Source organism: Histomonas meleagridis, assembly GCF_020186115.1.
Source record: "Histomonas meleagridis strain 2922-C6/04-10x chromosome Unknown scaffold_61, whole genome shotgun sequence".
Lineage (NCBI taxonomy): Eukaryota > Parabasalia > Tritrichomonadida > Dientamoebidae > Histomonas > Histomonas meleagridis.
Genome location: NW_027150931.1, coordinates 3,358,687 through 3,369,000, shown reverse-complemented (window position 1 = coordinate 3,369,000; position 10,314 = coordinate 3,358,687). Strand labels below are relative to the sequence as shown.

At 28.5% G+C, this 10,314-nt stretch overlaps 5 protein-coding genes across 5 annotated transcripts; 2 read left to right on the top strand and 3 right to left on the bottom strand.

The window, feature by feature from the left end:
* Nucleotides 1-1,159: 1,159 nt before the first annotated feature.
* GO595_011048 (Bromodomain containing protein) lies at nt 1,160-1,615 on the top strand (the record flags this gene model as incomplete). The annotated part of the gene is made up of 1 exon (XM_067913795.1): nt 1,160-1,615. One exon carries the CDS (start codon nt 1,160-1,162, stop codon nt 1,613-1,615), a length of 456 nt encoding a protein of 151 aa, XP_067769786.1.
* A 4,604-nt stretch (nt 1,616-6,219) lies between these two features.
* On the bottom strand, nt 6,220-6,975 carry GO595_011047 (uncharacterized protein; the record flags this gene model as incomplete). The annotated part of the gene is made up of 1 exon (XM_067913794.1): nt 6,220-6,975. One exon carries the CDS (start codon nt 6,973-6,975, stop codon nt 6,220-6,222), a length of 756 nt encoding a protein of 251 aa, XP_067769785.1.
* Nucleotides 6,976-7,489: 514 nt separating this feature from the next.
* GO595_011046 (uncharacterized protein) lies at nt 7,490-8,530 on the bottom strand (the record flags this gene model as incomplete). Its single annotated transcript, XM_067913793.1, has 1 exon — nt 7,490-8,530. One exon carries the CDS (start codon nt 8,528-8,530, stop codon nt 7,490-7,492), a length of 1,041 nt encoding a protein of 346 aa, XP_067769784.1.
* Nucleotides 8,531-8,939: 409 nt separating this feature from the next.
* Nucleotides 8,940-9,341, bottom strand: GO595_011045 (3-oxo-5-alpha-steroid 4-dehydrogenase; the record flags this gene model as incomplete). Its single annotated transcript, XM_067913792.1, has 1 exon — nt 8,940-9,341. The coding sequence occupies one exon, from the start codon at nt 9,339-9,341 to the stop codon at nt 8,940-8,942; it is 402 nt and encodes a 133-aa protein (XP_067769783.1).
* Nucleotides 9,342-9,994: 653 nt separating this feature from the next.
* Nucleotides 9,995-10,309, top strand: GO595_011044 (60S ribosomal protein L44; the record flags this gene model as incomplete). The annotated part of the gene is made up of 1 exon (XM_067913790.1): nt 9,995-10,309. One exon carries the CDS (start codon nt 9,995-9,997, stop codon nt 10,307-10,309), a length of 315 nt encoding a protein of 104 aa, XP_067769782.1.
* Between the last annotated feature and the right edge of the window lie 5 nt (nt 10,310-10,314).

Sequence of the window (10,314 nt, the reverse complement as noted above, 5' to 3'; positions counted from 1 at the left end):
CTCTTAGAAATATATTGATTTTTGGCATATTTAATATGATCGCATTTTTGTTAACAAAAAAAGGATGTAATGTGGTAAGAATACTAAGTTGTATGTCGATATCTTCAATTTCAACATAATGCTTAAAGCAAATTTCAATAATATGTGAAATTGATTCATCATCAATTTCATCGATTTTGTATTTAATGTAATAATATAGAATGAGATGGATAAAATTCTCGAGTTTTAGGTCAGGTTTTGCATAATATGTTACTGATTCGTAATGAAATATTTGGAGTAAAAATTGATTATTATAAATATGATCAAAAAATTTTGGGAATTTGTCAATTAAATTAATGATGATTGGAACAAAATTGGGCTGAAGTTCATCTTCAAAAGAAAAAACTCTTTGAAGAATATAATTAAATGTTTTTTGTGTAATAACACTAAAAACTTGGGTTTCATCACATGCTTGAATAACTAGAAAAAGGAAGAAAAGAAGATATTTTTGAATATTAGGGTGATTCATTCAAAAATTTCAATATTAAATTGATCAAAAAAAATTATTGGAAATTAAAAAGGTTAATAACATTCGAATCGTGTTTAATGTAGTTGGATATTTCCTTTAAATTTAAAATTACTTGATCTTCATCCCCATAATCAAATGCTTGTGGATGAAAAAAATTTATTATTTGATTAGTACTTTCTTTAATATGTTGAATTATCTCATTTTCATGAAAAATATCGCTGCTTATTATGTCAACTGTTGTGCATTCATTGGGATGTTTGTATTTCATGTGATTGGTGAACTAAAAAAATTCACAATACCTGTGAAAATTTTGACAAAATATTCAGTTAAGTTAGCCAAGAATTAAAAAAATATGAATCAATTAGATTCTCAAGAATATGCTTTTAACAACTTAACAAATATCTAATGTTAGTTATTATTTGGTGTTCTCCAAATATTTGCAAATATTCTGATTAATCAATTACTTATATAAATGTTTATTTTTATCATATGATGTGTCTTGATACTTTAACGAAAATAGTTATTTCGAACGAGGTAATAATATATAGAATATATTAATGATTCCCAAGTATTTTTAGAAGTTAAAAATGAAAAGAATAATGATTTCACAGCATCAGTTAAATAATTGACAGTAATTTTAAACGACAAAAAATGGAAACAGAAGAACCAGCAATAACAAGAGAAAGTATTTATCGAGAACAATTTTATCGGACATGTCAAGATATAGTTCAACAAATCATGAATTCAGATAATTCATTTTATTTTTTTAAACCAGTTGATCCAGAACTTGACGGTGCACCTAATTATTATGAAATTATTCTTACACCGATGTCTATATTTGTCGTTCAAGATAAACTTGATAAGAAACTTTATAATACACCAGAAGAGTTTATTCAAGACATGCGTCAAATTTGGATTAACGCCAAACAATACAATCATCAAACACATACAATTTATAAAGCAGCAGATTTATTAGCACAAAAGTTTGAAATTCTAGCGTCATCACTTCCGCGTTCTATTCCACCAGGTTCACAAAGTAGCGCGCTTCAAAGACTTGTCGAACTTCGTTTTTTGAGATATAGATTAAATAAAACAACACATCAATAAAGTAATAATATTTTTTATTTATTATTTATTATTTAAAGTTCCGTGTTTTCTTTTAATTTTTTGCGTTCTTCATTTAATTTACGAAATGTTTCACGAAATTCTTTAATATTTTCGTAATTGAGATTCGAATGTTTATTGTTGTTGTTGCTGTTGTGTTTGCGTTTGTTGTTTTGAAGAATCTTTTGAATGTTACTGTTGCCACGTTTGATATAAAAATATGAAATAAGTAATATAATAACAAAAAAGATAAAGATAACAATAACAACAATGATGGAATGGTTGTTAACAAAGTCAAGAAAGCGCTCAAATTTTGATGTAGAAAGTCGTTTCTTGCGCTCTTCATTAATGCGTTTCAATTTCTCCAAATTTTGTCGTGTGATTTCTTCTTCTTGTCGTTTCTTGGCTTGTAAAAGTTCATCAATGATTTCTTGTGGATCTTTAGGCGGTAATGCATCTGGAGCATCAAAGGCTAAATGCATGTTCGAAAATAACTCTTGAAGTGTGTGCTCTTCATATTGAAGTCCTTCTTCATCTTCTCTAGCATTAGAATTATGTGCTTTAGTTCGTTCATTAGCAATATATTCAAGAAATTGTCGACTACATTTCATAAAAAGAAACGCTTTGTTATAATCTTCTTTTTCTTTATAAATTTCGGATAATTTACTCAATGATAATGGAATGTAATGGAGTTCAACTTCACTATTAGGATTATTAAATAGAATTTTTTCAAGTGATAAACATATGTTTTGATACTTTTGAATACTTTTTTCTGTCTCTTTTCGAATTTGTAACACTTGCGCAATTTTAAAACTATTCTCTATTTGACTTGAATTAAGAATTGTTGTCGTATCTTCAACCAGTGCCATAAAGAAGAAAAATTTTTTGTGGAATCCGTTTGTGTTTTCTATGGTTTATTTCATTATTTGAGTACTTAAACATTTTTTTAAATGATATTCATGATGAACCAAAATTTTCATTTCTTTTCACCTAATATTGCCCTCAACAATTTCAGTACATAACTACATGTTAATTATTTTGCATTTAAACAAATTTCGTTTCAATACAAGAATAAAATGATTTAAACATCGAAAGAGTAATAGTATTTGTGATTTTTTTTTTTTTGAAATGACTGTTTGTGTTAAAATTAATGTTGGTGACATTAGAAAAATATCAATATGATACATTTGGAAATCTATTACCAGGGAAACACTCGATGAATTTCTTATACAAACACATGCTCAATCGAACACATAGTTAACAATTTTATTCATCAATATAACAATAAATATATCTAAAGGAACCATTCTATTATTTAAGTTTAAACTCCAATTATAAAACAAATCATTTAATTCCCCAAATATTATATCATTACTATTCTCAAATTTCATTAAAAGTTTTATTAAAATGGATTTTATTTGTGTTATATCATGATGTAATGCAAATATAAGTTGAAATTAGAAAATAAAATTTATCTTGTTCATCAGTACCGTAAGATCCCACTTATGCAAATTTAGTGCTTCTTCATCAACTTTTATTTGATTTCCAAATAAAATTTCCTCAATGTAAGAAATAAATTTTATTTATTAAAGTAAAAAATTATTTTAAATCAAATACATGAAATAATGATGTTTTTATGTATAATTTGTTTTCATTTAAGAATATATATATTCTTGAAGTATTTTAACTACTTCCTTTTGATTAAATAAAGATGCTAAAATAAGTGCAGTATGAAGCAATTTAAATAATTTCCAAATATTATTTTGAAATATTAAATTCATCAAATAAATTTTAAATACAATATGTAAATATCTTTAGCATTAATATCGATTCCTTCTTTTTCGAGAAGTAATTTAACGATTTCAATATGTCCTTTTTGTGATGCACACATAAGTGCTGTTTCAAATATTTTAAATAAATTCCAAATATTATTTTGAAATAAAAGATTATACATAAAATAAGCATTAAATAAAACAAATAAAAATTTTTTGCATTCACGTCAATTGCTTTTTGCTTAAGAAGTAACTTAACTATTTCTGTGTAACCTTTTTCAGATGCATAAATAAGTGATGTCCAATATAATATAAAGAATTTCCAAATATTATTTCTAAATACCAAATTAATAAATCTAATATTTTTAACATTAATATCGATTCCCTCTTGTTCTAAAAATAATTTAACTATTTCTATATTACCATTATCACATGCTTGCATTAATGCTGTCCAGAAATTATATTGAAAATTCCAAATGTTATTTTGAAATATAAAATTATTAAAAAAGACATTAAATGATAAAAATAAGCATATATTGAATTAATATCAATTCCTTTTTGTTGAAGAAGTAATTTAACAATTTCAATATGAACATGTTCAGATGCTAAAATAAGTGCTGTACATAATCAAATAAATAATTTCCAAATATTATTTTGAAATATAAAATTAATTAAATAAACATTAAATAAATCAAATAAATATCTTTAGCATTAATATCAATTCCTTTTTGTTCAAGAAGTAATTGAACTATTTCTAAATGACCTTTAGAAGATGCTAACATAAGTGCTGTATTAAATAATTCAAATAATTTCCAAATATTATTTTGAAATATTAAATTATTAAAATAAATTTCAAATGAAACAAATAAACATCTTTAGAATTAATATCAATTCCTTCTTGCTTTAAAATATATTCAACAAGTTCAATATTTCCTGATTCTGATGAATAAAGTATAATATTTTTTGGTATTATGTTTTCTTCTAAAAAATACCTGGTGAGATATAAGTTTCCATTTTTTGCTGATTTATTAATAATATTTTCATTAATTTTCATTCCTCTTTCTAATTGGTACAAAAAAATTTCATAATTATGATATGAAATACATATTTCGCCCAATTTTTCTAAATTATTAATTTCTTCTAATTTGTTTTCATAAAGATATTTAAAGATATCATTTCGATGGAATTTTATTGCTGTTTCATATGCATCTTCAAATGATGAATGGTTTTGTTCACATAAATGAATGATTTCTTCATTTCCACCTGAAACTGCATATTTTCCTGTATTCTTTACATTTGCGTTATTCATAAGTAAAAATTTAAAACATTTTACTGCTGAAAAAAATGATGCATAATCAATTAATGAAACATTCCAATTATATACAAAATCTCATCTTTCATAAATTGATAGTGCTATGTGTTGATCAAAATAGAAATAACTTTGCGATGATATTTCTTGAAGTTTCTCTATTTCATCATTTCGAATTATTGTTGCAATTTCATTCGGATTAACTCCTTCTTTGATTAATTTCTTATGAAGTTCCCTTCTTTGATAGTTCTTCATAATTTACTGCAAAGTGCTTCAAATATACACTAATTTCTGATTTTTTAATTTCTTCATCTGACATGTGATGCATGAAATATGGATTCTCTTTGTTTTGTACGATTTCAGACTCAATAATATTATGCTCAATCATATTTTCAAGAAGATAATATGCTCCTTGCGAATTTTGATCAAGAATAAGCTGGATCAATATTTTAAATATTTTAGATTTAATGTTATTGTTCTTTTCAAATGTTTCAATTTCCTTAATAAAATTTAAGTATAAACTACAGTCAATTTTTTTAATGAGTATTAATGTATTTATCATTTGACTAACAAGTATATTATTAGATAATGGGTAAATGATATCAATGTTTTGGATTATTGAACACACTGACTCTATGTCGTTTCTTGTGTTTAAACCAAAAACAATCTGTTTAATTGTTATAAGTGTTTGCAATTTATCATTTATTGAATTTATAGTTTTGCGTTGCTGTTCCTCGCATAGCATTCAAGAATGTAATTTTGAGAAAGAAAAAGTGCTATGTAATTACCCTTTGGGTACTCTCAAATAAAGATGAATCATCAACCAATCTTATTATTGAATTTTTTGATATATATGTATAGAGTCTTGTTGATATTTAATCCAATATTATTAAATTTCAAATATTTTTTTTTCTTATTTTAACGATTAACGTATTTTCATGTTTTATTTCGACCGTTAAATAAAAATCTTTTTTAAATTTTTTCTTTTTTATGACTCACATTCCAGAACATATTCTTGATCCTTTAGAAATTAGTCCAGATCAATTTCTTGATTGTGTGCAAGCTATTATTCATACCATTTTATTTCATCGTTCGATTGATACACAAGTTTCACCAAAGTCAATCTTACTTCCAGGTGTTGATATTTGTTATGCTAGTGGTGAAACAGAGCAAGTTACTGAATATATTAAAACGCGACTTTTACCTATGCAACAAGAAGTTTTTTCAGGTCGTTATGAAAAAGAAGGCACAGCATGGTTAATATTGACATTATCATATTCTATTCCACGTAAAGGATGGTTCCGAGATACGTATACTACCGAAATATGGGAACGTTGGTGTATTACGTTTACATTTTCAGCACTTACCGCGTCAGAGATTCGTGAACATCTTCTTCATAAAATATTACAAATCAAAGACAAAGCCAGCGAAAGCGAAGTTCCGCGCAATCCAACGATTGGCTCAACATTTAAGTTCACGCTTAATCTTCCCACAGACAAAGATTGGGACACATCAACAGAATTTGTTCAACTTGTTAAAAAAGCTTTGCAACACGCCGAGCACAATATTTCCATAAATATAAATATTAATTTAAAATATTTTTTATTTTCATATAACAAAAAAATAAAAATTAAAATAAGTGCAACGGAAAGTCCAAAGACTGCAAACGTTGGGCCGCGGCCTTCATTGTCAATTATCTCTGTGATTTGTCGTGTAACTTTGCGCATGGCGGTCTGCGCATTGTCAACGCCGTCTTCTAAGTCTAAAATGAGTTGGCGCTGATCATCAATTTCTTGAATGATTTCTTTCCCAATTTGCATTTGTAAGCCAACACTATGTCCAATGGCTTCAATACGTTCTTCTTGATGGAGTTGTAATTGCGTTTGCGGATCATTCGTTTCTTGTGGAAATAAAGGATCTTCATGAAATGAAGGACGATGAAATTGAATACGCTGATTAGATGATTGTGCTTTCATGTTTTGTTCAATATCATTAAGATTAATCGTAGATTGTTGAACAAATGAATCTCGAAGTGAAAGTTCGTTCTCACTAAGTTGAAATATTTCTGGATTTTGCCGAACTTGTTGAATAGATTCTTCAATGTCTTTTAAAAATCCTCGAATAGTATTGATATCATTCATCATTTTAACTCCAAGCGTTTTAAAAATTTCAACATTAACACCACGTGAATCATTTAACATATCTTCTCGATTATTTAACATTTCTTGTAAATTATCAATACCTGTAATAACTTCTTTTTGAAGGAGATAATAAGGATCCATTGATGAAAATTTTTTAAAAAATTCAATATCATATGGGGTGCCCCAAATTGCATTTAAAAAAACAGAGAACGTTAATTATAGATCATTTGACCAGTTAAACAAAAATGAAAAAAATTTGTTATCCAAATTTGGATGAGTTAACTCTAAAACAAATTACGTTTTATTGTTACAAGTAATGTATTAATATCAAGTCTTTAAATTTAATTTTTTTTTAGTGTATAGATCAAATACATTAAGAATTGTTTATAATTTTAATTAAATATTTATTTATATAAAATTGATTTTTCTTCATTTTTTTGAAGAGAGAATTTGCACAAGTACTTGAAATAGCTAAAAATAATTATTCTGGATGAGAAGCACAAAAATCTTCAAATTCTTCTTGAGCGGATTGAATTTCACAATTCATTGTTCTTCAATAATGTGCTTTTGGTATCTTGCATAATTATCAAGAACAAGAAACTTTTCTGAAATTTGTTCAGATTTTCATTTTAAATTCATAAATTATTTGGAATATTTACTCAAAATTAATTCCGTTTCCATTGTAATATTGGTTATTTGCACGGAAATTAGTTGTTTGTCTTTGATTTGGGGCACCCCGACCTTGGGGTGGGGTCAACCGCCAAAAATCGGTTGGATCGTCTTTTGGATCGGCAAAAATTGAAATTTCTCTGAAAAAGTTTTTGATTTGTGCTATTAATCGGTTTGTGTTATTTCCGTTGTTCTTGTTTTTCATTGTTACTTTGACGGTAAACTTTTGTCCGTATTGCTTCAGCTGTATGAGTGTACTCTGAGGAATTGGTGAATTATTAGGTTGAACCAAAAGATTAAAGTTTGTCTGGGGTTGACCAATCTTTTGCGCTGCCCAAGCATAGACTTTGACGACGTTGTCATTCGACATGAACATCTCTGTGTAAGTTCTTTGGTTCAAAGTAATTAATGTTACTTCAACCGGAGTTGGAGGACTCTGTGGCTTAGGTTCTGGCTTAGGCGCTGGCTTCTTTTTGGGCTTCGGAACTGACATTGGTTCTGTGGTTGGAGTTGGCTTTGGCTCAGTCTGTGTTTGATTTGATTGGGATTGAAATCTGTGCTTTGGATACCAATTATCATCAATTTCTGGAGGTTGCGTTGGAGTTGGAACAGTTGTCTGTGGGATTGTTAGTGGTGGTTGATATGGTGGTAATGATTCATATTGACCTCGAAATTCGATAACTGATGGAAAACGGCCTGAGTATGAAAACGATGGACCACTAGAACCAGGTCCAAATACGAAAAGTGAAGGAAGTGCAGTAACTGGAAATAGTTGTGTAAATTGTTGGTAAGCTTCTTGTGAAATATTAATGCGTAGAACTCGAGCTTTGCCTGTTAGGTATTGAATGATTTCTGGATTTCGCCAAAAATTAGTAGCAACAAAATCATTTTGATTTTCGACAGAAATAATAATTGCAATTTCTGGAAGAATTCGCCTTTCGTCTAAAACTTTTGTAAGGTTTGAATAAAAAAGAGGTCCATCCTGCTCGTTTTCATCTTGTCCAAAATCTCCATATCTAAAATTCATTCTAATAATATTGTCAGTTTTATGTAAACTTATGTTTGGCCAAACAGCGAAAAGTTCAAATATTTTATTTCTCTTCTTATTTATTTATTTTATCATGGGCTCATTTTAAGGAGATCCAAATTTGCTGAAAAGGGTTTGGTGAGAAAACCAAAAATATAAGATTAAATTATTTGTAAATATTTGTCCCTATCTTAATAGCTTTTTATTCACATGCATACAAAAAACAACAGAAAGAATTTATCTTTGTGTATTGATTAAATCTCAAAAATCAAATTCAAAATATTTCGAAATTCTCAAATAATTTTAAACAAGCTAACAAATACACCCTTGCGAATTGCGTTGTAAAAGACAAAAAGTTAATGAAGTTATTCTCAATGTATTATGAAATTCAATTTTTGAAATCTGTGTTTTAGATTAAGTATTTTGAGTTCTCAATGAAGGGAATGTATGGAGCGCGTCCCGTTGGGTATTTGACGTTCTTTGGAAGGATGTTCTTCTTGAGATATGCATCATGGTTTGATTCAGCACGACCCGTTATAGCAGCTAAAAGCCAAATTCCAGCAGTGGCAAATCCGAATCCGAACGGGAAGAAGAAAATGTAGCTGAGCCATTCGAGTAATTCAAATAAATAATGTGGACCAGAAACATATTCGAAAAGAAGACCGTGTGGAACTTGGTAGCCTTGATCTCCAGCTCTCCTGAGTGCACAGAGCTTGTAATCGAAGTATGCATTGGCAATAGCGAATCCAATGAATAAGACTGAAAGTAAAATTTGGATGGAACGATTAAGTTCCTTACCGCTAAAGATCATAAGATGAGAAAATGTGAGGCCAACAAAGAAATTGCTGCAGAAATAGAAAATGACTGATTCTAGTGGCCATGGTTTAGAATATGATTTACGGAACCATGGATAAATAAGAGTACGGTGTATGTAATGAAGTAAGTAAAGGACAGATGGCAGTGAGAACAAATCACCGTTTGGATAAAAAATTTGAGAATAGAAGAATATTAATGGTCCGGGTGAGTTTATAAGAATCACAGCAATTCTATCCTTAATTTCGATTTTAAAAAGAGATTTTCCTCGTGTATAAGTTTTTCCATATGGAATGGTTTTAAATGTCACAAATACCATTGCTAAAATCGATAAAACTAATGACACCTGCAGGAATCGATCAAAGAAATCAACTCTTACACAAAGAAAGAGGAAATCGTCGAGTAAAGGAATCATCAAATAAGAATCAATTTATTTTTATCAACCGTCATTTGACATTCAAATTTTTTTTGTTTCCATCCATCAAATTCTAATTGCACAACAACATAATATTTTATGAACTACAATTCCCTTGAATTTTTCATGAATATGGAATCCATTATTTTATATTTAACAAAATATAAAAAAAGATATTTTCATTTTATAAAAACGGTTCTTGCGACGGTTAAAGAGGTTTGATATGGCCTTTCGAAATGGTACACTATCCAAAAACAAAGAAGTTCTTCTGCAAATTCTGCAAGAAACACACAACAGTTAAGGTTACACAAGCAAGCCGTGGCGAAGAACGTAAAGTTGCACTTGGTCGTCGTAGATATGATCGTAAGCAAGAAGGTTTTGTGGGTCGTGTTAAACCATTCCTTCGTCGTAGCAAGAAGACATCAAAGAAGATCAGCCTTCGTTTCACATGCCAACAATGCAAGAAATCATCAATGTATTGCCTCGGTCGTCTTAGGAAGTTCGAATGGATGGTTGACAAGAAGAAGAAGCATGCAGAACCAACATGGTAAAATAC